The sequence below is a fragment of the Protopterus annectens genome, chromosome 3.part1 (genome assembly GCF_019279795.1).
Source record: "Protopterus annectens isolate FY-2018-M chromosome 3.part1, PAN1.0, whole genome shotgun sequence".
Classification (NCBI taxonomy): domain Eukaryota; kingdom Metazoa; phylum Chordata; order Ceratodontiformes; family Protopteridae; genus Protopterus; species Protopterus annectens.
The window spans coordinates 1236667066-1236694726 of record NC_056732.1 but is presented as its reverse complement, the minus strand read 5'-3'; the positions used below and the strand labels follow the sequence as shown (position 1 = coordinate 1236694726).

General features: G+C 41.7%; 1 protein-coding gene across 1 annotated transcript in view; it reads left to right on the top strand.

Moving 5' to 3' along the window:
- Positions 1 to 16854, top strand: part of LOC122798398 (39S ribosomal protein L21, mitochondrial-like) — a 131747-nt gene extending 114893 nt beyond the window's left edge. The window contains exons 5-6 of the mRNA XM_044067303.1: positions 8957 to 9009; positions 16668 to 16854. Coding sequence (XP_043923238.1) covers positions 8957 to 9009; positions 16668 to 16839 — 225 coding nt within the window. The 3' untranslated portion in view covers positions 16840 to 16854. The remainder of the gene's footprint in view (positions 1 to 8956; positions 9010 to 16667) is intronic.
- The last annotated feature ends 10807 nt before the right edge of the window (positions 16855 to 27661 follow it).

Genomic DNA, 27661 nt, shown 5'->3' with positions numbered 1-27661 from the left:
ATCATCCATTTATGATAGTATGAGCAAAAGAAAACATTCTAGGAATAAAAACTCTACAGATGTAATTAGAACTGTGATCTGAATCCAAGATTGTTTTTGTGATTCCTGCACTACTACTAAATGCTTTTGGCATTTGCCACAACTTGCAACCTTTTCCCATAGAGAAAACCTTCTAGGCTACTAGCTGGTGTTTATCTCACCTTTGCATGTAGTTTTGGATCACATCTGCCATTACTGTTTTGTCTTGTAGAGAAAATCATAAAGTATTAAAATTTTAATTCCTGTCAGCTTGCGTCAGTGATTCTCTGGAAAGATAACCACAAAGCATTTTATAGCTATGTCAAGAATCTCAATGGCAACACTCAGATCTGCTCTGAGTTACAGCACAATGGCACTAAATATACAGAACCAACTGATATTGCCAACATCCTGGCAGATAGGTTCAGTGCTAACTTTACCCCCCCTAAAGAGCCCATCTCTATACCGGAAGATTGCAAAGTTCCTGTAATCATGGCTGCACAGGTAAAAACCTCACTCTCCAAAGCCAAGAACACAGCATCCATGGGACCTGACGACATCCCAGGCTGCCTTCTACACAAACCACAGAATGAACTGGCACCCCACCTAAGTACCATGTTCAGTCATAGCCTCACCTCAAGCTTTGTGCCCATTGAATGGCGCATAGCAATGGTTATCCCACTCCACAAAGGGGGAGCCATGACAGACCCCCGGGAACTACCACCCCATTAGCCTGACGAGCCTGGTCTGCAAGGCCATGGAACGTATTATCATGGAACTCATAAAACAAAGACATTGGAGATCTCCAGACTCTGGACCCCACACAGTTCGGGTTTGTAGAAGGCAGATCATGTCTCCTAAACCTGATGGACTTTTTTGAAGGAGTCACCAAAGCCATAGATGAGGATAAGGTGGTTCACACATTCTATCTAGATCTCTCTAAGGCGTTCGACACCATCCCCCACTCTGGAATTATAGATAAACTTACTAAACTAGGTATAAATCCCTATGTCACAAGATGGGTTGCCAGCTGGCTTACTGACAGAACCCACACTGTGAAAGTAGCTCCAAATCAGACTTCACACCAGTGACAAGTAGAGTACCACAGGGTATAGTCATGGGTCCTCTCCTGTTTGGGTATCTACTTCTCTGAAGTACTGGCTAACACAGAAGGTCTTTGGCTAACTAAGTTTGCAGATGACTGCAAACTATGAGCCATAACCGAAACTCCTAACGATGTGGACACCCTACAAAAGGGCCACACTGAGACAGATGCCTGGTGTCAAAGCCATGGCCTCAAGCTCAGTGCCAAAAAGTGCATTGCCATCCCCTTTGTAAAAACTCTGTACCCATGAATTACTACATAGGCAGTAGTCTACTTAACACCAAAAGTGTGATAAGAGACCTTGGGACACAGGTGGACAGTAGTCTCTCCTTTGATAATCACATTGCCGTAGTGGTCAGGAAATCCTTCTACGTGGCACACCTCATCACAACAGGTTTCTCATCCAGAAAAAAAGAGGTCACTGTTCCCCTCTACTCATCACTCATTAGACCCATTATAGAGTACGACTACCCTTTTGGTATGTACCTCACAAGACATCTACAACAACTGGAAAGGCCGCAGAAATACCTCACAAAGAGGATTACTGGCCTCAAACAGATGCCTTACGCAGACCGTCTCAAAAAACTCCAGCTTTACTCCGTCACATAGGCGATCTCTGCCTAACATACAAAGCTGTGTCAAACCCAGAGTTGTTGGACATGCTCCACTTAAAGAAATCCCAATCCCTCTGAGCTACACGCTCTAGGGACCTAAACCTTGTCACCACAATAAACAGAACATGCTGCAGGGATAGATTCCTGTCTCAGAGACTTCCCATACTCTGGAACAGACTACCTATATATAGCAAACAGAGGTCCTCATTAGCACTCTTCAAGAAAAACCTTGATGATTCGATGGGAAATAGGAAATTCACCCCGGGGATCACTTCTGTGGCTCTGCTTGACATGGGTACAGGAAAATAATTTTCTTGGGTGGCGAAAGCCAGGGTACCTTTTTGGCTAGGCTTATATAGGCCCTAGGGCCAATAGTCTAGTAACTACCTATGAACCACGTTCTTCACGTTTCTGGCTAACACTAGTATATATAGATGACTTCATATATAGCCCAGAAAACTCAATAGATTAGTCTAGCTGTCACAGTACTCTACAAGTAATGCATAATAAAATTGAGCTACAAGGTGGTGAGCATTCTGCATCTACCATGTGCTGATTTCAAAGCTATAATACCAAGGATATTGTCTTCCTAGCTATTTGTGGCTGTTGCATTGCACATTACATTGGAAATACCAATAGGTGTTTCAGGGATCGAATAAGGGAGCATATTTATGCTATTAATAGAGCTGACTCTAGGAATGAACTGGCCAAGTACAATATGAATGAAGGGGTATTACATACATTTAAATTTTTGGTTTTAGAAAAGTATTGCACTACTATATGATGTGGACATATAAAGACTAATACTGAGTTCTTAGAACTTAAATGGATTCTTGTTTTGGCTGCTAATAGGGGTATTGGGCTAAATGGCAATACTCCTTTAAGACCAGCCTTAAAATTGAAGAGGTTGAAGTGCTAATTGGTTTTATTATTTAAATCTGATGTATTTTTAGAGTTCTTAGATCTGAAGAAGCAACTATGTTGTGAAAGTGCTCATCCTGTATCATTTCTTGTTTTTATTAAAGTATTGGCTCATTTATCGTGACACCCTCCCTTTCTACTGACTTTGTTTTTGGGCGTTGCTTATTCTACTGTTGGTATACCTCCAGATTTGGTGTCATGTCTAATTTCAATGCTGCTGAGAGAGTTATAAAACTGAATGCCATTTTTCAATTTATTCTGACTTATGCTGCACTTATATTTGATTAACTGTGCTGTCTTATGAACTTGCATTACACTGGCACTTTTTTTTCATTGTTTTACCGTTAAACTGTTTGAGTGTGAACTGTTCTGCTGTTATATTTGTGTGCATCTGTTCTCCTATGTAAAATCGACCTAAACAGAGTTTAAATATCTTTAGCATAGTCTGGTTACAGGTTTTGCTGTATCCAAATCTCTTTGTGTGATTCCTATATATTTCCTGTGTTTCCTGCTTACACCATCATGTGTTGGCTAGGGCCTACCTACACTTAGTGGAAGTAAGTGAACTGGTTGGAACTGGTCTGGCATAAGGTGTTTAGCTAAGAGCTCGGGGACAAGAGTTGATTGGTCAATTCTAGTGTTTCTATTTTAGTTTTGTTTTTGTGATATTTAAACCCCATGTTTGTGCGGATTTGTTCTTGTTTGCGTGTCACCCACCACCGCTGCACTAGTTTAATCCTTTGCAAGGTATCTCAGCTGCATTTTTTCCCTTAACAGCACTCTTGTGAAAGTGAGGCCCTCCCTTGCAGCTACTGTATTGATTTTTTCCAGCCCTATTCCCACCTATAGGTACTCTCCTCAGATAGTACCCAGTCTACTATCCCTGACCTCTCTTCCACAGATTCTGACAACCATGAATGGACAATTACCTATGGTTTCTCATGCTAGTCTGGTTGATATGGGCATACTGAGACAGTGTGGCAACTGCCTCTTGTACACAGACAACCCTCTACTACTACTACTACATAGGAACGCAATAAGTGAGAGATGCAATTACATTAAGAACCTAGAATCCTAGCTGTCTCAATCACAAGCCAGTACATCTGGCACCGAGAATGTCGTCTGCACTAACACTACACCTCTAACACCACCCACAGCTGTAAAACACACTCCCACATATGTAGAGGTTCTCAACAAACACATGCCTAAACAAAAGAGACCTCTGAGGCAAAAACACGTGCATCACAACCCACAACACCAAACAGTACACACGCCTGTGTCTCACAGCCTCCAAGGCCCAGCAACAAACCCAACATACTAGTCTTTGGAGACTCTATTGTGAAACACACAGATGTGCCCCTCATCAGGCTAGACAAGGAGAAAGTCACAGTAAGTTGCTTGTTAGGTGCTAGAATTTGCCATATCATGCTCACACTCAAGTCTCTCAACAACAGGTACTGTTACTCCATATTGGTGTAAATGACCTGAGACATACCTCTCTGAACTATATGAAGAGAGACATGATTGTGCTTGCTGAATGTTTCCCAGGTAGGTATGTCCCTAGCCTTAAGCAGCATCCTACTATCACCCAGAATGATGCCTCAATGCAAACAGAAAATGATTGACTTTTAACAATTGGCTTAGTTTCTGGTGTCATTCCAAGGGGATCCAGTACCTGACAGCCTGGAAGGACGATTGACGGACCACGATGCTTTGCTAGAGATGGCCTTCATCTGTCTCCCCTGGGATTCATGCTTCTGGTAGAGGCTGTTGTGTCCCCCATAGTGCCTTTTTTTAGGCAAAGTAATGAGGACAAAATCAAAAGAACATGAAGCAGCTGGAGAGACCACAGAGGTTCCTGACCAGGAAAATCCAGGGTCTCAAACACGTGTCCTGTACAGATAGGCTAAAAGCCCTGTCCCTCTACTCAGTCTCGTACAGAGTGCTCAGAGATGATCTGTGTCTGGCATACCAGGCTGTCTCAGACCCAGCCTTGATGGAGTTTCTGCATAAACATTAGTCAAACTCCACTCTCACAACCGGCATGCAAGGCCTCAACTTGATCTGTGACATTAATAGAACTTGTGGCAGGACAGATTTGTGTCCCAAAGATTCACCCATCTGTAGAATAGACTGCCTCTCCATGTCAAGCAGAGTACCTCACTAGCCCCTTTTAAGAGGAACCTTGATGACTGGATGGGAAACTGAAAATATACCCCTGGGATCCTACCTGTGTGCCTGCTGGACAGGGGAAATGGGTGCTGACTTTGTGAAAACATGGGCGAAATTCTTGACTAGGCTTATAACGGCCTCTGGGCCAATAGCCTAGTATCGTCCTATGAACCCATATGCACATTAATGAATTACGATTGTGAAGCAAATGCTCCATTGACCTTCTACTCCACTACAACCAAACGTCAAGAAACATAGGAATCCCCTGATTTTGTCAAGGTGTACTGAAACAAGTCATCATTTTACATGGCAACACAGATAATGGTCACATAAGCCTAAGCTATATGGGTTATATCCTGCAAAAGATATAACCGTGACTGCTTCAAAAGCTTCAGGGTGCCTTCCACATTCCCAAACTATTAGTCAGCTTGAGCTGAGCTAAAATATGGGTTTGGGAGCCAAACCCTTCAAAGCTTTCCTGCTGCCAAAGAGAATGCTGCTCTGCAGTCTTTCGAGGATCTACGGTCAGTTTGTGCTGTTTCATTATTGTGCAGATAAGTTCCCTTTGGGGAAAAACCTTCCATATATAAATGTTAATGTTTAAGCTTTCCTGTGGAGGGGAATATCTGTTTTAAGTTAAGAATGTGTTTTTATTGACTGTCATTCAACTTTACTGTACTTTTAAACAGTAGTGCACCTTTGTTTCTGACCATTTAAAAGTTGATTTGAACATTCTAAAGCTGTTTTTTTTCCTGTAGAGAAGCTGTGTTTAAATTATTTTTGGAGGTTGGTAAAGTTTATTAGAATATTTTTTAGTTTGTATTACTGTGAAAATTGACTTTTTAATACTTTTTAAATGTTAATGGCTTATGCTGCTTAGTTTAAGGAAAGACGCAGCATTTTCAGCTTGACCATGGAACAAATGCGTTCCAGTCCCAAGCACCTTCAACTGACTGCATGGATGATGGGTTCTTCATACCTTTTAGGCACCTTTTTACAGAGGACTTGTAATTGATACTAATGAGGGCAAGAAAGCTTGCTACTAGAAAATTGTATACAAGGAAATGGAAATGGTTTTCTAGTAGGTGCCAACAACATTACAAGTACCCATTCAGGTTTAGTGTTGCTTTGGTTTTACAGGATTTGTGAGGTACCTTCTTATGACCTGTCTTACCTTCTATCAAGGGTCATTTGTTGGCCATTCCAGCATGTCTGCTCATGGATACCCCTCTTTCAAAGCACTCTCATGTCAAAATGTTTTTGAAAGGTTTTGCAAACCAGTGTCTCCTCCTTGGGATCTTAATTTTGTGTTAGAAAAGCTAACTCTTACTCAATTTGAACTAGCTGATCTTGGCTGACTTGAGGTTCTTAACATGGAAAACAGTTTTATTGGTTGCTATGACACTCTGCAAGAAGAGTGTCTGAGTTACAAGATTTTATGGTGGGTCAGTCTTATCTCATTTTCCACAGAGATAGGCTTTCCTTTAAAACTAATCCTTTTATGACTAAAGTAGTATTTAAGTTTACTTTAATCCAAACTATTATTCTCCCAAAGTTCTTCCCTGAACCCAAAAATGAGGGAGAAGGGATACTTCATAACTTGGATGTTCACAGACAAGTCTGGTACTATCTTGACAGAACTAAATCTTTCAGAACTTCCAACCAGTTGTTCATTTCTTGTGCAGGTAAGAAAAAAGAACAACCCATGTCAAAGCAAATTATTTCTAAAGGGTTGTTTCAGGCTTTTACCTTTTGTTATTTCCACCAGAACAAAACTATTCCAGGCAAGGTCTAGGCACACTATACTTAGGGCCTTAGCTTCATCTATGGCTTTTTGGAAATTGGTGGATTCTTAAAGTGTTCTAGAGGCAGCAACTTTCCCCGGGATTCAATAAAGCTTACACGATATGTATTCAATAAAATTATTAATTAGTTTTGTGTTTTCTAGTCACTCAGAAAGATTTCGCGAAATGTACATGTAGTCTGCACTTTGTGGTAATCTTTATGGATCCTTGTCAATATTTAAAGCAGTAAAAATATCAGCAGGAAAACTAAAATTAGGAGGAAGAAGATGTGTGTTATGTCTGTGTAGTCTGTTCCTCAGAACAGTGTACACTTAGTGTACGCTTTATTGAATCCAGCCCTTTGTCTTCTGTACATACCTTTATAAAGCACTACATGCTAAATTCCTTCTCCAAATCTGGATCAGGCTTTGCTATGACCATTCTCCAGGTCTCCTGGTCCCTTCCCATTCCACCTGTCCATTGTTTTAAGCTATGGCAATCTACCCATATAGCTTAGGCTACTGTAGCAATGGTCAATCTGAAGAACATAGTACAGTGTTGTAAAGTAGGTTTACCATAGTAGTAGATGTTCAAATGATCACTGCTGCAGTAACCACTCCCTCCCTCCATCAGCCTTGTTTGTTTTTATTTATTTATTTTTTTAATGCTAGGGTGTGAACATTTGATTTTTGTTATTCCTAGCAATGTCTGCTCCCTCTCTGTTAGCATGAAAGGTGTGAAGGCTTCTCGCCCAAACCTGTCTTTTAGTCAACTCGAGCTGACTAACAAATTGGGCGTGTGGAAGGTCCCCTGAAGCTTGACGGGTGTTATATCCTATACATGCAGGCAAACATTTTATCTGTCAGGCATTGTGTTCTTTTATTTTTAAGTAACGAGAAGTTCAGGTGGGCATTGTTTTAATACACTAAAATTTTACACTAAGCTTAGTTGTAATAGCCCTATTGTTGAGAACCTTGTTTGCTATTCTTGAAGCTTTTAAAATATGTAACAGAAATGCCTGTTAATGTAGTGTATTACAGATTACTTACAATTAATTTGCAGCACAAAGGGCTACAATGATGTCAGATAAGTACAGTTAAGTTAGACAGTCAAAAGTATGAGCTGTAGACTGCAACATAGGACTACAGTAGCAAAAACTGAAAGTTGTCATAGTACTTTGAAAGTGTTTTTGCAAAGGGGTGGGGGACGTTTCCAACTTTTACTGGGAGCCCGTTGCAGTATAGTAATACATTAACTCTGAGATCACTGCACACTGAAGTAAGTTAATTCTCCAAACTGTTACAGTCTTGGAGTTTGCATGTGAAACTTGCACTTTACTTTTCACACATCTTTCTCTTATTACAGTAGCCCATGGCACAGAGGAACATCATCACATCTTGCTGCTTCAGTTGAAGTTCAAGACTAGGCACATGAAGGTCATAGTGTCAAATCTCTAATCAACCTACTGATCCACTTGCAGCCATTTTGGAAGTCTCCATTGTCTTGCTTAGATTGTTCCCATATAGTCTGGTGGGACTTTCACGAAAAAAAGTGGCACCCCAATACTTGACATTATCCTGTATATCAGTAGGAGAAAAATATAACAATTTAGTACGAGGAAAAAAGTAATGATTTACTTAAATTATGGTTATATTTACAGACTAAAGCAAATCTCAGTATAGCAGATGGAATTTGAGAAATATCTGTTTAAGACAATTAGTGTAAATTATAACAATAGTGACAAAAGCAGGAAACTTAATTAGAATAGTTATTATTGGATAGCTAAAGACATGTAATTTGTCTGTTTAATCAAGATGTGCATTTGCTTGAGATGCATTCTGAATACAGTGCATGATTTGTGTAGCAACAAAGGAAGTGTAAGCATTATCAGGAGAGCCAGCCATTGCACTAGGTCTTCCAGCTGACAAGCTAGTGTACACTCTGTGTCTTCATTAAGGAATTTTATTGTTCATATTGTTCTCATAAACTCTTTTGTGTGTGTTTTTTTTTTTCTTGAGGCGTCTTAGAAAGTCTCTTCCTCTGTGGGTGGTATAAGTGGAAAGATTTTTGTGCCATATTGCATCATTGCCAGCACACTTGTATATTGAGTAGGAAGATTAATTGTAACTCTTTAAGGTCTGTCACTTAAGTGCTGCACAATGACAGGATTTTTTCTAAACTACTGCTGCTAACTGAAATGCCCTTACCAACCTACTGTTATAACAGGTGGTACCTGCATAATATGAGTCACTTACTGTGTGCAGTTTGTTATGGAATGTTATAGTTTTCATTTGAATTATTAAGTGATTAACATGTTTTCCAACGTCTATGATTTGTTTTAGGTTTTACTTGTTGGTGGAGATGACTTTACATTAGTTGGAAAACCACTTCTTGGGTAAGATAACGTAAGGTTACTTAACCAGACTTGAGCCTTTTGTTTTCTTATTTTTCATTTTCAAGGTTGTGTTTATTGTTTCTGTATTGCAAGCTTTATGCTTCACTTTGTGTAGAATGTGTGCATATACACTCCCTATTTTCTTCCATGCTGTGCAGTTTGTAAGATCGTAGCCTGAGTGATGCTTAGGAATTAGTGTATTGTGCTGTCTTGTCAGGAACATTAGTTCAAAAATGAAGTCAGATTAAAAATGTTAAGCACCCTGGGTTCAAAAGTGTCAGTCATCCAGTTGTTGAGCAGTGCAGTTGTTTGGGAGGTGCAGTGATTCAGCAGTTAACATTTTCGCTTCACAGCAAGAGGTTCTGCAGTTCAGTTCTCTGCTGGGGTGCCTTCTGTGCATAGTCTGCATGTCCTCTCTGTGTTCACGTGGGTGTCCTCCCACATTCCAGAGACATGCATCTGAAGTGTTTCTCCCCGGACCTCCACTGAAAATAGGCTCTGTCCTAGTCAGACTTTCCAGGTCAACAGATGTTAGATAAATAAATAAGTAATCATCTGTCTATTGGCCTTTGCACGCCTGGATGGGCAATAGGCTTGTCAGAAAATGATGACTATAATGTATTGACTGAACATACAGCATGGGTGAGGAAGGACATGAGTGATGATTTTTGACAGTGGAACACGTGGGCATGCATAACTAGTCTCCAAAGAAGTAATAATCTTGAGGGTACAGCGATGCCATATTAAGTAGACAGTGTAGTACGGTCTGATTTGTTTGATTTGTGAATTTTGTCTACACAGTGCACGTCTAGTTTACAGATATTGAAAGCTATAATTGTTTTTCTTTAAAGGGATAAAAAACAGAAAACGTGCCCTTTCAGTGTTAGGATGCAAAATTATGCTAACATTATTACTTTGCATAAACAACATAGGTAGTTACTGGGCTATTGACCCGAAGGTCTTTATAAGCCTAGCCGTATACACCCGACATAATACTAAAGAAACCCAATATAAAGAAAGGATCTTGCCAAAACTCAATTTTAGTTAGCAATGACTGAGCATATCCAGGAGGGTAATAGATGAAATCCCTGGCAGAAATTTACGGTTTCCCATCCAGTCATCCAGGCTACACTTAAACAGGGTCATAGAGGGGCTCTGTTTGATGTGAATTGGTAGCCTAATCCAGAGGAGTGGCAACCTCTGAGAGACATAGCTGTCTCTTCAGCAGGTCCTATTTATGTCACAGGCCAATTTAAGGTTCCTGGAGTGAGTGACCCTTGTCCCATTTGACTTGAGGATGTGCAGCATTTCCATTAAGGTTAAATCTGAGATTTCTCTGTAGACCAGGCATAAGTCTGCTGTTAGTAATCTATACACTACTGAGTACAGTGACAGTGACTTCAGTCTGTCAGTGTATTTCATATGCTGAACACCCTGAATTTTCTTGGTTAGACATCTCTGAGGTCTCTCAGCTTGCTGCAGGTACCTGGTAAAGTACATACCAAAGGGAGCATTGTACTCAATTATTGGCCTGATGAGGGTCAAGTACAGACGTTTTGACCTCTTTCAGTCTTGAGGCAATCCCTTTGCTAATGAAGTGTGCGATGTAGAATGCTTTCCTTACCACAATAGAGACATAGTGGTCAAAGTTTAGGTTACAGTCAACTTGCGTTCCGAAATCTCTCACTATTGAGTTGTTACTTAGGGTATTATCATAGGAGGTTACTAAGCTAATGGTCCCAGGGCCCTTCCAAGCCTAGTCAAGTTCAACCCATGTTCCCAAGGGTGCCAGGTTCAAGCAGACACTGAAATCAGCATCTGTTGCCCCTGTCCGAGAGACACAGGTGGAACCCTCTGGGTGAATTTCCGGTTACCCATCCAGTCATCCAAATTGTGCTTAAATATGGCCAAGCCAATGAGGGGCTTTGTTTAACATGAATAGGAAGCTTGGTCCAAAGCTGGGGCAATCTCTGTGAGATGAATCTGTCTCTGCAGCAAGCTCTTTTGATATCACATACCAGGTTAAGATCCTTTGAGCGAGTGACCCGTTTGCCATTTGACTTGCAAATGCGCAGCATTTCCATCAAAGCTGGGTCAGAGATTGCTCTATATGCAAGACACAGGTCGCCTCTGAGCAGTCTGTGTGACCCAGAGTAAAGTGACTATGATTTCATCTGCTCACCCTCCCCTGATAACCTACCACCTGCCTTTCTCAAGTTAGCAGCCTCCTCTATTGCCTATCCTGTCTCCATCCTCATCAGTCATTCTGTTAAAGAAAGCACCATCCCTGCTATCTGAAAAAATTCTATGTTCTACCCGTACACAAAGGAGGTAACTCCATTGACCCATCAAATTTCGGGCCAATTGCAATTCTTTCCCTCCATCTAAAATTCTTGAAAAGTGCATACTCAAACAGCTCATGTCTTCTCTCATTCAAGAGAACCTCCTCACCCCCACACAACATGGTTTCCGACCCCAGCATAGCACCTCTACAGCTCTATTATCTTTTATTCATTCTGTTTCTCCGTCTGTCGATAATAACAAATTAGTCTCCTGCCTGTTCCTCTACCTCTCTAAAGCCTTTGATACAATATCTCATAAACTCCTTCTCTCCAAACTAGCTTCCCTTAACCTCCCTAACTCCACACTAGGCTGCTTCTCTAGTTACCTATCTGACCAACTTCAGTCTGTTAAATGGCTCTCTGCCTCCTCTCCTTTTCTCCCTATTCAAACTGGGGTTCCCCAAGGCTCCATCCTGGGACCCCTCTTATTCAGTATCTTTACCAACAATCTCTACCACTCTTGCCCACACTCCACCCTGATTCAGTATGCTGACTCTACTATCATCTCCACTTCTGACACTCTTCCTCACCTACTCACCCTCACTCAAGAATCTCTGCACTCTGTCGAAAAATGGTTCACTGCTAACCAACTTCTACTTAACCCTAACAAAACTAAACTCCTACTCTTCTTGCCCAAAACACTCCCAACATCTAAAATGTACCTTCTCCATCTCCTCTCTAAACAGCACTTTCATCAAAGTGGAATCACATTCTATTATGCTCCCCCAGTATTTACTCACCTACAAAAGAACCTGATTTCCAAATTCGTACTCGCCTACAATAAAATAGCTCGATTTGCCAGTAACCTCCCATACTGAACACACCACTACCTTGCCTTAAAAAAAAAACTTCATTGGCTTGAACTTCAACACCACTCTTGCTACAGCTCCACCTGATCCACTCCATCCTTCCCCAACCCCTAGCTTGTCCATCGCTGACAAATCTTATCTCCCTTTATATCCCTAAGCGTGACCTATGTAGCTCTGACCAACTCTTGCTGCATATCACAAAACCCAACAAATCCATTGGTAAGATACTTTATAGCCATTCTGTCACCTCTGCCTAGAACAAACTTCCTCTCCAACTACGCAAAATAGACAACATCCACAGCTTTAAAACAGTACTAAAGGAATTCTTGCAGTCCTCCTGGATCTGCTCCTGCATTGACCCCACCTAAACATCAGGACCACACTTCCTCTCACAGTAACTGCCCTCCTTTCTTGTCTCCTATCTCAGCCACTCCTTTAGAATATCCTAGTCCCATAATTACTTCATATTTCTATGACGGTCCTACGGACTTATCTGTCCCTTACTTTGTCTTGAGCCCTTGTTTACTTAATATTTTCTTTATTATCCATACTGAATTTACTTGCATCTCTTACTTCTCACAGTTATTTATGTATAGCTATGTGTATTGACTATGAGTAATGGCTAAACATTTCCTTCCCCTATTTTGTAGAATTTTTCACAGTATTGTATAAATTCCTCCATTTGTTTGTTGAATATTTCACTGTATTGTAAAAATCTTTTTATTTTTTTTTTGTTTTTGTAAACAGTGTAATTGGAGCTTTTTTCCTCAGGTCTCTGCTGAAAAAGAGTAGCTTGCCCAGCCAGACTAACCTGGTTAAAAAAATGTCAAAATAAAATAAAATTTCAGTCCGTTTGCATAAGACAGATATTGAAGACCCTGAATTTTATTCGTAAGGAACCTTTGTGGTCTCTCCAATTGCTGCAGGTGTTTGGAAAGGAACATACCAATGGGAGCATTGTACTCTATTATTGGCCTGATTAGGGAAGAGTACAGGGAGGTTATAACCTCTTTTTTCCTGGAGGCAATGCCCTTACTTGAGATGAGCAATATAAAATGCCCTTCTTACCACTGTGGAGACATAGTGATTGAAGTTAAGGTTGCTGTCAACCTCTGTTCCCAGATCTCCCACCACTGACTGTATGTTTAGGATATTTGCATTGATGTGGTAGTTTGCAGTAGCATCTTCCTTGCTGAAGGGGATGATAATGCATTTTTTGCAGTAAGTTCAAGACCATGACTTTGGCACTAGTTATTAGTCTGAGTAAGACTTTCTTGCAGGATGTTGACATCGCTAGGGGTTTCAGTGATTGCTCCCAGTTTGCAGTCTTCAGCAAACTTTGTCAGCCATAGCCCTTTAGTTTTAGCCTGTACTTCGGAGAAGTAGATTCTGAACAGTAGAAATCCCAGAACCGATCCCTGTGGAACACCACTGGTTACAGGTCTGCTGAAGGAGGTGGAATCCCCTATTTTGACCATATGAGTTCTTTCAGTGAGCCAGTTTGCAATCAGCCTGACAGTATATGGGTTGATACCTAGCTGGGTGAGTTTATCAATTATGCTTGAGTGGGGAATTGTGTCAAAGGCCTTGGCTAAGTCTAGGTAGGCCGTATGCACAGATAGGCACACTCTCCCATTGACAAAGCCAGACTGGGTGGGGTGGAGCATTTGAAGATTTCCTGTATCTTTGTTAGTAAGGTCCATGATGATTCATTCCATGGCCTTGCAGATAAGGCTGGTTAGGCTAATGGGTTTGTAGTTCCCAGGGTCCATGGATGCACCCCCTTAGTGCAAAGGGATGATGGTAGCTGTTTTCCATTTCACTGGGATGAAGCCAGTGCTTAGGCTGTGATTGAAAAGCGTGCTCAATGGTGATGCTGATTCCTGTCTTAACCCATATAGAGCACATCCTGGGATGTTGCCTGATCCCATAGAGGCTGTGTTTTTGGCCTTGGAGAGCACATTTACGACCTGCTCCTCAGAGATGCTAGGTGGGGGACAGGTGTTTGGAGTGCTTTGGGGTATATGTGGCGAGGACAGGGGAGTGAAGTTTTCACTGAACCTGTCAGCCAGCAGGTTACCTCTATCCACAGTTTCTGTATATGTAGTGCCGTTAACTATGATTTCAGCGAAAGTCTGGATCTTACCTTTGAGGTTACGGATGTAACTAAAGAACCCCTTGTGGTTTTCCCTAGTTAGGCAATCTAATCTGAATTCATAGTTAGCTTTGGAGGACTTCACTAGGAGTCTTATTTGCTTGTTTAAGTTGAGGATGGAGTTTTTCCAGTTTGAGACACTTTCTTCCTGGTCTAAGACAGCAATTTATTTCTTTATCCTATTGTATAGCATATTAATGGCAGCTGTCCACCAGGCAGATTTGTTTTTCCTTGAAGATCTTGCTTTGGTTCTATCGGGTATGGCAGAATCAATACAGTTGTACAGGTGCTTATATAAAGCATTGGTATATAACTCAGCATAGATGTCTGTTCCATTAATGGGGGGAGGGGCTATGAAGATATTTATGCCATCACGTAAGAGGATGTTATTCGCATTGGAAAAGTTTTTTTAATTTTGTTGTTGTTAAGGGGGGTTCTTGTGTTATAGTTATTTCGAGTGAGACTGATTTGTGGTCAGATCTCAGCAGGGATGACCACACACTGGGGAGGTACAGCAGTCTCCCATGTTGGTGAGCACCAGGTCCAGGATGTTTGAGCCCCTTGTGGGTGGGTCACCTAGCTGGTCCAGGGCAATGGAGTTAATGAAGTTCAAAAACCTTTGGGCAAGTGAATTAGAACATGTGTAATTTACCCAGTCTATGGATGGGTGACTTTAATTGCAATAAAACATGTGGTGATTACAAATGCCACTGCCATTGTATAGATACAGAAATAACTAAGGTTGATAATAGTATAATAGTTTGCACTTAACAAGTAGGTGAACATGAGAAATCCTACCATGCAGGAAGAAGCTGTAAAGTGAACTTTTCTGCCACATTTGAGAATTGTGGGCACTGCCAGGATGTGCCAAAATGTTGTTGATGCACCCCTATGCATTCATTGCATACTACTTGACAGCACCACCACCCCATGGTCCATATGGGGCCTTTATAGCAACATGAGTGCAATGTGTCACATGAAACTCTTCAGGAAAGCATGCCATTCCATAGAAGACACACATGGTGCTGTCCTTTAACACTGGAAAATACATATACTAATCTATGTTTACCCATGTGTGTGTCTCTGGGAGGTCCCCATGTCAAGTTTAGTGAGGGATTCTACATACCTTTGTTTTCACAAGTATAAGAATGGCATGCTTTCCCTCATTTCCCAGGCTATATAGACTTAACCAAGCCCTTATAACCTTGTTCACTCTATACCTGTCCAGTAATTCCTGCTCAACAGAGTTGAGGTGAGTAATCTTTTGTCTATATCATTTCTTGTAGGTCAATGAGCATTGCTTCACTCACGGGTTCTGGTGCTACCAAAATGACCAACTTGCACCAGGACGCAGTTAGTCTGGTAGTGAAAGCAAGTATCTTTCACAAATGCAAAGTGGATAGAAAAGTATGGATTCATTTTTCTTAACCCTTTTGTGCACTTGTGCATCAGATGCAACTCTAAATCACAAAGGCAAGATGAACACCTTATTAGCACAAGACAGTCAGAGAGTTTTCACACATTACTTATTTATATGTCGTCATTCCCTCACTTGCATAAGTTTTTCTAAAACTGTTTCTAATTTATGCTTAAGCTGTGCTTGCAGCCTGCACATATACTCGCTGCTGTGCTGATACGTGTAATGAGTATAAATACCACCCTTCCTCTATTGTGGTGTGTTTCTTGCATCATATCCATGTTTTATTTTGTCTTTCTGCAGGCATCTGTATTTTTTGCCACATTTGTAGCCTTCGTTACTGGTTTTGGTTGTTGCTGGTTTTAGTGTAATCATGGCCCTGATTTTTGAGTGTCAAAAGGGCATTGCCAGCTTGTTTCCCATCAGGTATTTCTTGCTGTGAAACAGATGATGATACAGTAGTATATTTCGGCTTAATTGTACAGTCTTTTCTAACTTGTTACTTCATATTTTCGCTTTTCTGGGTGGTGGACATGGCTGAGCTGGTGCAGAGTTGGGCCGATATGGCACACGTACCATTGTACGCCTCCCTCAAACACAACCACAGGCACTGGTATGGGAAGAGGTATGTAAAACAATCCCAGCTGAAGGTGATGGCAAGACCCCCAGGGTGCCCTTAGGTTCTGAGTCAGCCTAAGCTTTATCTGAATAAGTCTGGGGGAAAACAGTAGCTGGTAGGCCTAGTGATTGAACAGAGGATGTAGGGGAGCAAAAAAGCCTTCCAAAAACATTTTTAGATTTTCTGATTACTATATCATTATCATCTTCACCTCCCCACACACGGTTTATAATTTCATTTCCGATTTTAAATCCCTGTGCAGAATGCATGCTCACTGCAGAGGAGAATTACAACAGAACATTGTTTTTTTGCACAGAATCCATTCCAGCCAGTTCAAGCACAAAGAGAAGTTGTGGGAGATCCATCTGAAGAAAAGGCAGCTGCAGAAATCCTCACTCCTGCTGTTTCTTGCTGAGCTAGACTATTGCAACGGTGGGAGCAGTAAGTTGACAGAGAGGCAAGAACTTAAGCAAGCTATTTTCATGTAAGACCTGCACCACTCTCATAACCACATTTTGCTTGTTTGTTCACCTTCAAAGTGGTCCAGAGCAGCTTCAGGAACCACTGATTTATGGCTACATCTGAAATTATCCACTCACATCCTCCAACTGTTAATAATACCCCCTTGGTACTGGAGCATGCTGTTCTTTAAATGATTTCCCTAACAACCATGATGGCAGACACAAATCTTTGTTTGACCGACACATAGCCATGGTGGTAAGAAAATCATTCTGCATTGCTCAAGTTGTAAGTAAGAATATAGCTTACAGATCAAGGAAGTGTTAATACCACTCTACTCAGCCCTTATCAGACCCATCATTGAGTATAATGTCCTCTTTGGCATGTACGTGGCTAAGCATTTGCAACAGTTAGAAAGCCAGCAGGGATTCCTGATTAAGAGAATCTAGGCTATTAACACACTGTCTTATGCCGATTGCCTTAGACCCCAGTCTTTGTCCTCTTGTCTTCTACAGCTGAGAGGCAGTCTGTGTTTAACATATAAGACATCCTAAGATCTAGCCCTAATGGAGCTTTTCCACATCCACAAAACAAACAGCATCCAAAACCCTACATCCAGATATTCTTTGCTCGTGACATAAATAGAACATGCTGGCAAGAGGGAGATGCGCATCTCAAAGGATCTGCATGCTTTGGAATATGCTTCCCATCCATGGGCAGCACTGTTCATCCCTAATCCTTTTCAAACCATTGGATGGGAAATCATCCTGGGCTGGCCCATGTCTCCTGTAAACAGAGGCTGTGACAGTAAAGATTCCCTAACTTACATAAACAATCCCCCTCACATAACTTTTTTGTAAACCCCATAACTAACATTCCCCTGGAAATTGGAAGCACATGCTACAAGGGGATGCAATTGGGTTGGGTTGCATAGCTAGGTTTATAAAGGCCCTAGTGGTCATTGGCCTGGTATACACCTGTGAAGACAAAGTACCACAAACATACCACTTCTTTTGAAAATATTGACAGTTATGACTACAGTAGTGAACTTTCTTCTGGTTAGACTATAGTACATTCTTGGCCTTCCTGCCATAGGCATGCTCTGCATGAATCTGAGCAGTCTTAAGTCCGAATTAGAAATGTTCTAAGCATACAGGACAGCTATCCTCAGTTCAGCAAATGCTGCTGAAGTCTTTTCCTTGAATGTAGGCAGTGTGGTTTTGTCCAAGTCTAGAGTTTTGTACTACTACTTCAGTAGTTGCTGTTATGGACTTGGTGGCAGGTGGCAGACATAGCAAAATTGTCTTTCTGCTCCATTTGTCATCTCACCAGTGAGGAAACTTGCATTCTTCTCTCTCTTTCTGTCTGCTACAAGTATCTCTATTATACCTAACAGCATTGGAGGTTGAAGCTCTTAAGGATGGAATGTGTATTTCCAGTCTGAATATTAGACAGTGAAGCATCCCCACAGTTGATGCTTAAAAGACATCATCTGGGTACCATCATCAGCCTCTGGTCCTTGCGTAACCTTTCTGTGACTTGACAGAGTCCTGACCCTGTTTGTCACAGCAGTATAAGCCTTGACCACCACAGAAAAAAGGTTTCCTTTGAATAAAGTTTGTTCATTTAGGCAGTGTGCTAGAGGCACCAGTCTGCTTCATAGTAACTGACCCATGCCTATGGGTCCACCATTGTGGTCAGCGATATCACAGCAGGAGTATAGAGGAGAAAATCAGCACTGACTCCAGTGCTTCTCAACTTCCTTTTCTTTTTTGCTTTCCCTAAAGAGACCTCAAAAGAAGAACAAGAAGAATGCTTCAGATCTGCTAAATTGCTTTCACAGGGAAAAAAGCTGGAAAGGTTTTCTTTCTTTTCCTTCAGTGAGAGGGTTTCTCCACATGTGCTCCTTGCTGTTAGTCAAGCCCTGTTTCAATGAAACTGGAAGTCTATTCTTAAGTGTAAGCCTGCTTGGACATGTTATGTCCCTCTGTACACTTCACAAGGGGTGCAAAAAGCTGTGAATGTTTCACAAAGCATTTTGGTCTTGTATGACACCTAAGCTGCAAAGAATTACAGAAAACCTTTTTCCATGGAGGTCAAGGCTCACGCTGTTGTGGCATTGACATTGACTCTTCAACAGTCTTTCTTTTTTTTAAACACCTTTATTGAATTATCACTTGTGACATAGGCAATTTACATTTATACAAAAGTAATCGCATTGTATTAAATTAACATTAACAAACATTATCTGGCTAGGCTTATAAATGCCCTTGGGCAAATAGCCTAGTACCTACTTATGAACTTGTTATACTTCACATATATTGCTATACGTTATATAACCTAAGCAACATTACATAAATTATTCAATTTCTGCCCATTTTTAAACAAGAGACATCTTTATTAAACCATCACTTATGACATGAGCAGTCATGCATTTATATAAATAAAAACGAACCACACTGACACAATCCTAGTTGCTAGGATTTTACATCACAAATAATACTGCCACACTTCCAGTTGCAAACATTATACATCACTTATAATCTATCCAGTCATTTTCAGTTAAACATTACATTTAAGTCCTGCCTTCTTTTAAACCTCATTCATCCTCTGTGTGTATCATTCCCACACTTCACATTTTTTCTTATGTGGTTTGTTTCAAACCCTTTTCTAAAGATCACATTTCTAGTTGTTTTATCTCTGTTACCTCTTCCAAACATATTCCTAAAGAATGCTTGAATGCATTTATAAAGCTTTACAGTGTGTACACAATTTCTAAATGAAAGAGCTTGCTTTGGCAGGACTGTTCTGCAGGGTTTTGTAATGGAGAATAAATAGCTTCTGTCCTTGTGCTGTGTTTTCCTCTTATGTTATATTTGACCATTGTTTGTTGGGACTTTAGCCCATGAAATGGATATGCTATAAAATGAGCGAAGTTAAGTGATATACTAAGCATAATTGTGGGTGCCTGAGGGTGTCCTCAACAATGCTTTCATAGGGTTTCTCAGTAAATTGCCCTTTGCCTTTTTTAAAGTTTTGGTAGTGTGGTATGTGTAGCTAACTCCTTGACACAAGTGCTGTCTTTTTTGAACAGGCAAACATTTTACAGTCAGCTGTGGGTCTGAATGTCAGGGATGGAAAAGACATAGGAGGAGGTGCTGCTGCTCTTTTTACAATCTGATTTCAGTGGCCATGATAAGGATAAAGCTGCTAGCAGTCTAGATATGGATGCTAGTATCAGAGACAGTCCTGTGATATATGTTTGCTGCAAAGGCACAGTATTATGGTTAGTACCTCACATACATTTTATTTTCAGACAAAATTTGTTTATTCTCATTGCAGCATAATGGGATCATATTCAAACAGTGACATAATCTGTGTGAGAATTAGTTCTGAGATTCTAATGGGGGTGTCTTGATGCAGTGTTAAATATAGTTGTCCACTGTGTAGATACCCATTGTGTACATATATGCAGTCTCATTGCTTTAGTATATAGTGGTTGTAGTAGTTAGTTCCACATCTCTTAGTAAAAAGCTTGACCATAATAATGTAAAACAGTTTGAGCTGAACTCGTTCTTACCTGGATGTGTGTGACACTGGTAATATAGCTTAGTGGGTTAAAATAATATACTGCCAAGCTGTCCTTTTCACCTGTTTGCTATAGTTAAATACCACCACACCAGTGCTTCCTTTTTCACTCATAAATAATCCACGTTGTAGTAATCAACAAAAAGAGTACACTGACATTAAAATAAGAGCATGCAGAGACTGATACTAGGAGTGATAGCTGCTGGTTCTGAATCCTAGGTTGATGATAGTTAATTTTTTTTTATGGGACCCATTTAATGAACTTTTCCTGTCAGTAAAATATGATACTAAAATATATAACATAAAATATATATATAATGAAATTGCTGGAGTATTGTCCTAGTCTCATGTGCTGTTTCAGTGTTAGGAATGTTTCCTGTAGAGGAAATAATGAACTGAACTCAGTCTGACCTTAACTTTTGAAGCATTACGTAAAATGCCAGTGCTACACTTTAATCCCTGTGTTGAAGTTATGCCCTTGTTCTTTTCTTTGCTTTTCCTTTCACAAACACTACACTTCTAGACAAGTGCATTGACCATTAGCTACTGATTTTAAGGTCTAGTAATTGTATTGAAAATCTTTCTTGCATGATAGTTTCAAGGGAGTCATCGGTTAATAACTTCATTGACCATGATTCCACCATTAGCTAACATTTTCCTACTTAATCCCAGTTTTGGAAGGAACTGAAAGTATTAAAATACTTTTCTTAAAAGTGTTTGTTAATTCCACATTCTCACATTTTGTTGCAACACAGAATTCTTTTGTTTATGTCCTGTTGTATACTTCGCAGTATTAAGCTAAACTGATAGGAATGTTTCTGTATATGTAGAGCCATGTATTTAACCTGCAGTTCCATGAAGAAAGTATAGTTATTCCCATAAAGTCAGTAACCTTCTTTTATAAATAGCTTATCTGGCAAAATGTTTTCCTTTTCTGGGCATTATACCCTGGGCTACTAGTTTTATTTTTTATCTATTTAGTTATGCATTTATTTGAATTTTCCACTAAGCACCATCTATTCTGAATAATTGCTTGTATGATTCAGGACTTTCTTAGGCTTCTATTGTAGTTCATGTTGCTGTGATTCCAGTTGTTATTTATGTTAGGGTAGCTGTTTCCTTGTTGAGGTGGAAGCTATCATACTCCTCAAGTCTTGGCTCCACATTGGGGTCTAGCTCCTTGCTTTTGATATCTTGTTTCCTCACAACTTCCCAGTAGGAGTCCTAGAAGTGATTTAAGCTGCTAGAATGCCTTACCCAAGTCAGATAGCTTACTTGGCAGTCTTCATTTTGATCAGACATATGTTTTAACTTGGGGTCTCAGTTATTCTGTGTTCAGTGTACATGCTTATGGTATCTCTGTACACCATAGTTTTATAGAGTGCATAAATCTGATGTGGTCATATCTGGTCAAACAGACTAGTAATGGGAGTAGACATTTACCTGTAGCCTGATCAAAGTGAAGACCTAAGGGCATCTGAAGAACTCCCTCAAATGCACATGCTTTGCTTCAACAAAATGCAGACCTCCCTTAACCTCCTACAAGATATTTTTTTCCACACAAATTATGCATTCTTGGGTGGAAGCTCTTTTTAATTATCTATTACAGTATAGACAGGCGCGCGCACACACACACACACACACACACACACACACACACACACACACACACACACACACACACACATTGCTAAGTTACAATTACATTGTTGTGGGATTTATGCTAGAGCATGGACTTTATTAAATAGTCATATTTATAATTTGCTTCTGGAGTGCTGTTCTGATTTTAGAGGAATATTTTACTTTAATGTGCACATTTGTTGGCGTTTTTCCACCTGTGCAAGTTTTCTGGTGTTTTATATGTTTACATGTCAGCTGCAAATGGTCTTTTAACAAAAGATCTGATGTTGTTAATCTTCATTCATTCCTTACTGATGGGGTGTCAGTTCCATCCTCGGAACCGAGTCAGCCGTTATAACAAGCTCGCAGCAGCCAAAAAACTCTCAAGCAAAGTTTTACCCATAGTGCCCCTGTCTATATTACTTCAGATCTCGTTTGCCGCATACTGAATAAAGACGTGTCAGTCCAGCTCTCAGCTAAATCATTTATAAATTTTTCGTGTTTGTGTATTATTAGAGCTTACCCCCCCCCCATTTTCTTTCCTGTTTTACTATATTTAAAAAAAAAAAAAAAAAACTCCTTTCTTCTTTCTTTGTGAAGGAGTGTGTGTTTCTGCATTTTATGTGGCTGAATTGTATAATTTTTGTGTTATGTCTGAGAAAAAGAGTACTATGGGGTTTAAGTGCTGTGAAGAGTGTGACAGGAAAATGGCTAATGTTGATAGCCATACATCCTGTGTTTATTGTCTCAGGGTACTACACCTATCAGTAAAGCCCCGTGTAACATTTGTAAAGCCTTTAGCTCCCGCACATTGGTGGAACAAAAAAATAAACTTATGCTCAAAGGCCTTCTTAAATTTCAGTTTGTGGAAACTTTTTCTGAGGCAGAGGTCTCATCCCCCCCAAGAAAGAACACAAAAAGAGAAGCAAATCTTTACCCTTTTTTCCTCACACTAGTGAGCCGAAGGCTAAAATTTCTAAACTGGCACCAACATCCTTGGCACCAGAGCCTCAAACTCACTCCGTGGTGCCGGCTTCAGTTCCAGCACTTCAGCAGCCGAATACAGTGCCGCCCTTGGCACCTCTTCCTTAAATTTTGACTTCAGCACCGACTGTGACAACATTATCAACCTCCCTTTCGTCACCAAAAATAGTCATTCCAACACTGGTCACTTCCCCCCTACCTGTACATCAATGCTGGTCTTTCAACGTTGGTGCCGAAAGGTGGAATAAACCCTGGGACCTGATATTCCCCTTCGGTGGATCCGTTTCTTCATCAACAATGTAGTCCCTTCCTTAAGTGTCCTGAGTCCCCATTAGGGATATCCACCTGCTCCTCCAGGAACCTTTCGGAACTAGAAGTAGTGAGGCTTGTGGATCAGCTCCTCATGGCCAGAGGTTTTCCAACACCCTCCAAATCCTACCTCCCATCCGGAGCCGAGGATTTTTCTGCACGGATCCTACAGAATTTCCTCCTTCCACCTCCCTGGAGGTATCGGATCCTTGTACACCGATGACGACCTCGGTTCCAGCTTCTTCGGCTCCATTGGTAGACCTTACCATGGCTCTGGAGTCTACCCTTTGACCTTCGACTCATTCAAAGCCAGGTCATCCTCGGGATCAACACTGGTCTTTCGGCACTGTGATCCCTAGTATGGTGCCTGTTTTTTCCTTGGCACTCTCTACTACGGTTCTGGTTGCTTTGGGAGAACCAGGTCATCTCGTGGCTCATTCCCTGAGAGTGGGTTCATTGGAGTGGGGTGTGACCCCCGGTCCCGAGGTTGTCTTTCTCTGTTCTGAGCTCCGATCCCTCTTCAGGTGGGCATGCTTTCCAGGTGATGGAGAGGGCATTTGCCTTGGCAGGCCCCCAGCTGGTACCTTCGGTGCCAGAGACCCATATATACCTTTCCTCTGAGCCACAGTTGACAGAGCCCACTACTCCAGGAGACTGGGCATGGGAACCTCAAGACATCCTTCCACAAGGTACCCTCTCTGCAGAGTTCTCCTCAGATGCCCCCACTGAGGAGGTACCTCACAAGAAATCAGGCAAGAGGAAGCACGTGAATTCCCCTGAAAAATCTCTTACCGAAGATGCAGTCTATGATGAAGGGGAAGGGGTCCCCATGGTCGACCCTTGAGGATGTCTTATTTGGAGACATACTGGAGATCCTGAAGCTGCGGGGGACTGAAGTCCACCACTCCTTCCTTGGAGGAGTCTGTATTCTTGCAGGCTTTCCGTGCCCGGCCCTCTACATCCTGGGTGACCCCACCTGCAGATGACCTGGTTCAGCTCATAGTGCAGTGTGCCTGGAAGAATCCAGATACCATTTAACCTATCTCCCAAAGACCAGGCAGAATTCTTTCCCTTCCAGAGGACAGTTCACACTGGTCCAAGGACAACTCAGTAGATGCTACTATGGTTGTGGCAGCGACCACTAAGAAAGAGCTAGCCGAGGAGAGCTCTATTGTCCATCCCCCTAACAGGGAGTCTCAGGCGATACAGACTTGGGAAGGGGGTGTAGTCTTCAGCAACCTTCGCCATTTGGTCCCTGAACTATCTGGCACACTTCACCCACCTTCAGAGAGATCTATTCTCAGAACTATCAGAAACTCTTGCAGGAGCAGTTGCTGATGGGGTACGTGACAAAGTTGCCTCTCAGCTTGCCACCCTGGAATATATTTCTAACATCTGCATGCGGTTGGTTTCTCATTCCACCAAAGGGGCAGCTAGAGTAGTGGGGGCAGGCGTTGTCACGAGACATCATGCCTGGGTGCGCTTATGTGATTTTGTGGATCCTCTTTCCTGAATGCCCCCATAGAGGCCTCTTCTCTTTTTGGCCCTAAGGTAAAAGACACTTTAGCCAGGTGGGAAAAGGATGGTAAGACCTTGTCTGGGGTAGGTGCAAGTCCCCCCCCCCCCCAACGATCCTATTCTAGGAATCAGAGGAGTGGAAAAATGTGAACAAGAAATCCCAGAGTCCTTTCTGCGACACACATGGTGAGTTTTCCCCCTGGGGCAGAGGGGGAAACTCAACCAGAAGACACTCCTTCAGAGGCGGGGGGGGGGGTTTGTGTAATCAGGGATCCAGAGATTCCTTCTCTGGACAACCCTATCAGCGCTCCTGAAGAGCGGCCCGATTGCTTACCTCTGTAAGCTATTGGGGATGATTTTCTCTGCACCACCTTACCTGGCAAAGGATAACCACAGATCTTTGGGTGCAGACGATAATTGCTAGAGGTTACCATATCCCTTTCGACCTTTACCCAAGTCAGCTAACATATAATCCTGATGTTCCACCTAGTCAAAGGGAAGTAGCAGCTCAAGAAATCCAAAAGCTGCTTCAAAAAAGGACCATCTAGACAGTCCCACCAGACCAGATAGGATCCGGATTCTACTCAGCGTTCCTTTTAGTGACAAAAATGACAAGGGACTGGAGGCCAATTTTGAACCTCAGCATCCTAAACAAATTTGTCAAACAAACAGAATTCCACATGGTCATGGTTCAGTTTATACTTTCTTTGCTGGAGAAAGATGATTGGATGTGCTCGCTAGATCTTCAGCATGCATATCACCACATAAAAATGGACGAACACTCCAGAAGATTCCAACACTTCCAGTTGGGAGCCAATCACTACCAATTCCAAGCGCTGCCCGTTGGTCTCTGTACTGCCCCCAGAGTGTTCACCTATTGCATGGCAGTGGTAACAGCTTACTTGAGATTGCAAGGATTTCAAGTGTTTCTATACTTTTGGCTCCTCACCACCCCAACCAAGCGTCTACTGGTCTCAGCCACTCATTATACCCTACAACTATTGCAACACTTATGGATAACAGTAAACAAGGATAAGTGCAACTTGACTCCCTTCTCAAAGACTGGAATTTATAGGAGCCAATTTCGACACTCAGTCTTGCCTAGTCTCCCTCTCACTCCACAGACTGGAAAAATTCAGATTTCAACTCTGTGATACTATGTCATGTCAAAACTCAGACAATTCTCCAACTATTAGGGTCAATGGCAGCATCAATAGCAATAGTTCCACTAGCAAGACTACGCATGAGACTACTACAGTGGCTTTTACTAACACAAAGGTCTCTGCCTCTCTTAATTTCTCCAAGTCTTTTGGGTTTCTAATACTATGGCGGGAATGAACCCCCATTCCTAAGTCAAAGTACAATTAAAGTTAAAGTTCATGAAATTAGTATTGTTTCACTGTTTAATGTTAGTCAAAAGTGCTTTTCAAGCACCCGCAATGTGCCCAGTAATGGTCCATTTTGACTCACCCTATGTCCTTTCAAATCAGGATAACAAACAAGATTTAATTTGGTAGATGAAGCCAGAGGGCCACCTATTGAGTCGCCCAAGCCCACAGCCCTAGCCCCAGCCCACAGCCATAGTGACCACGGACGCCTCACTGATTGGTTGGGGGGGGGCATTTCCAGGAAAGGACAGTCCAAGGCACTTGGTCACCCTTGGAAGCCAGCCTGCATATTGCAGCATTCCAACCTGTTCTACCTTCAGGAAAGATTTCCATCCAGTCCGACAGCATGTCAGTACTCTGGTACATCAACAAACAAGGGGGAACCAAGTCCTACCTGTTGTGTCAAGAGGCCATGAGAATCTGGCAATAGGCAATAGCTTCCAACCGCTTTCTGATAGTAATGCACATTCCCAGGGATTGCAACTTAATTGCAGACAAATTGAGCAGATGCATTCTCCTGCCTCACGAGTGGTCACTCAATCCTGTCATAGCGGCGGAAATCTTCAGTCACTGGGGGCCTGCCTTGCTGTGATCAGTTTGCTTCCCCTGCAAATCATAAATGTGGCAGGTACTTTGCCCTAATTCCCCCTTAGGGGGAGTCCCAGAGGGATGCTCTGGTGCACGATTGGCCCTCGGGACTTCTTTATGCATACCCTCCCCTTCCTCTGATCCCACTATTTTTGAAGAAAACTCTTCAGTTGAAAAAGAGAGTAATCCTAATTGCACCCTACTGGCCCCAACAAATTTGGTTTCCCTTTCTTGGGCCTCACCTAGTACATCAACCATGGATTCTGGATCCAACTCTGGAACTGCTGTCACACCCACAGTGATTGATTCATCCGAGCATATCAAGCCTCAAGCTGACAGCTTGGTTCTTCCACTTCCAGTAATTGCCAGGCAGAACTACCTCTCCTCGCCTGTATGCCACATTCTTCTGGCTTCCCATAATCCATCCGCCAGAAAACTTTATGTAAGTAAGTGGAAAAGATTCATAATTTGGTCTCGTGAAAATGGAGTTGATCCTTTTTTGACCCCGCTTTCTGCGGTGCTAGATTACTTATTTAACCTCCACTACACAGGAGCTGCAGCATCAACTATTAGAGTACATTTGGCAGCAATTTCCAATTTTCATAATTGTTACGAGGAGACTTCCTTGATTTCACATGGCCTCTGTAAAACATTTTTGAAGGTAGTTGCACACATTAGGCCCCCCTTCAAACCACCAATAGACCCCTGGAGTTTAACTTTAGTTCTACAATCCTTGACTCATCCTCCCTTTGCAGTTCTTATCCTGGAAGACTTTGTTCTTGATGGCCATTACCTCAGCAAGATGAATTTCTGAGTTGCAAACCTTGTGCATAAAAAGTCCTTACATAGTGTTCCA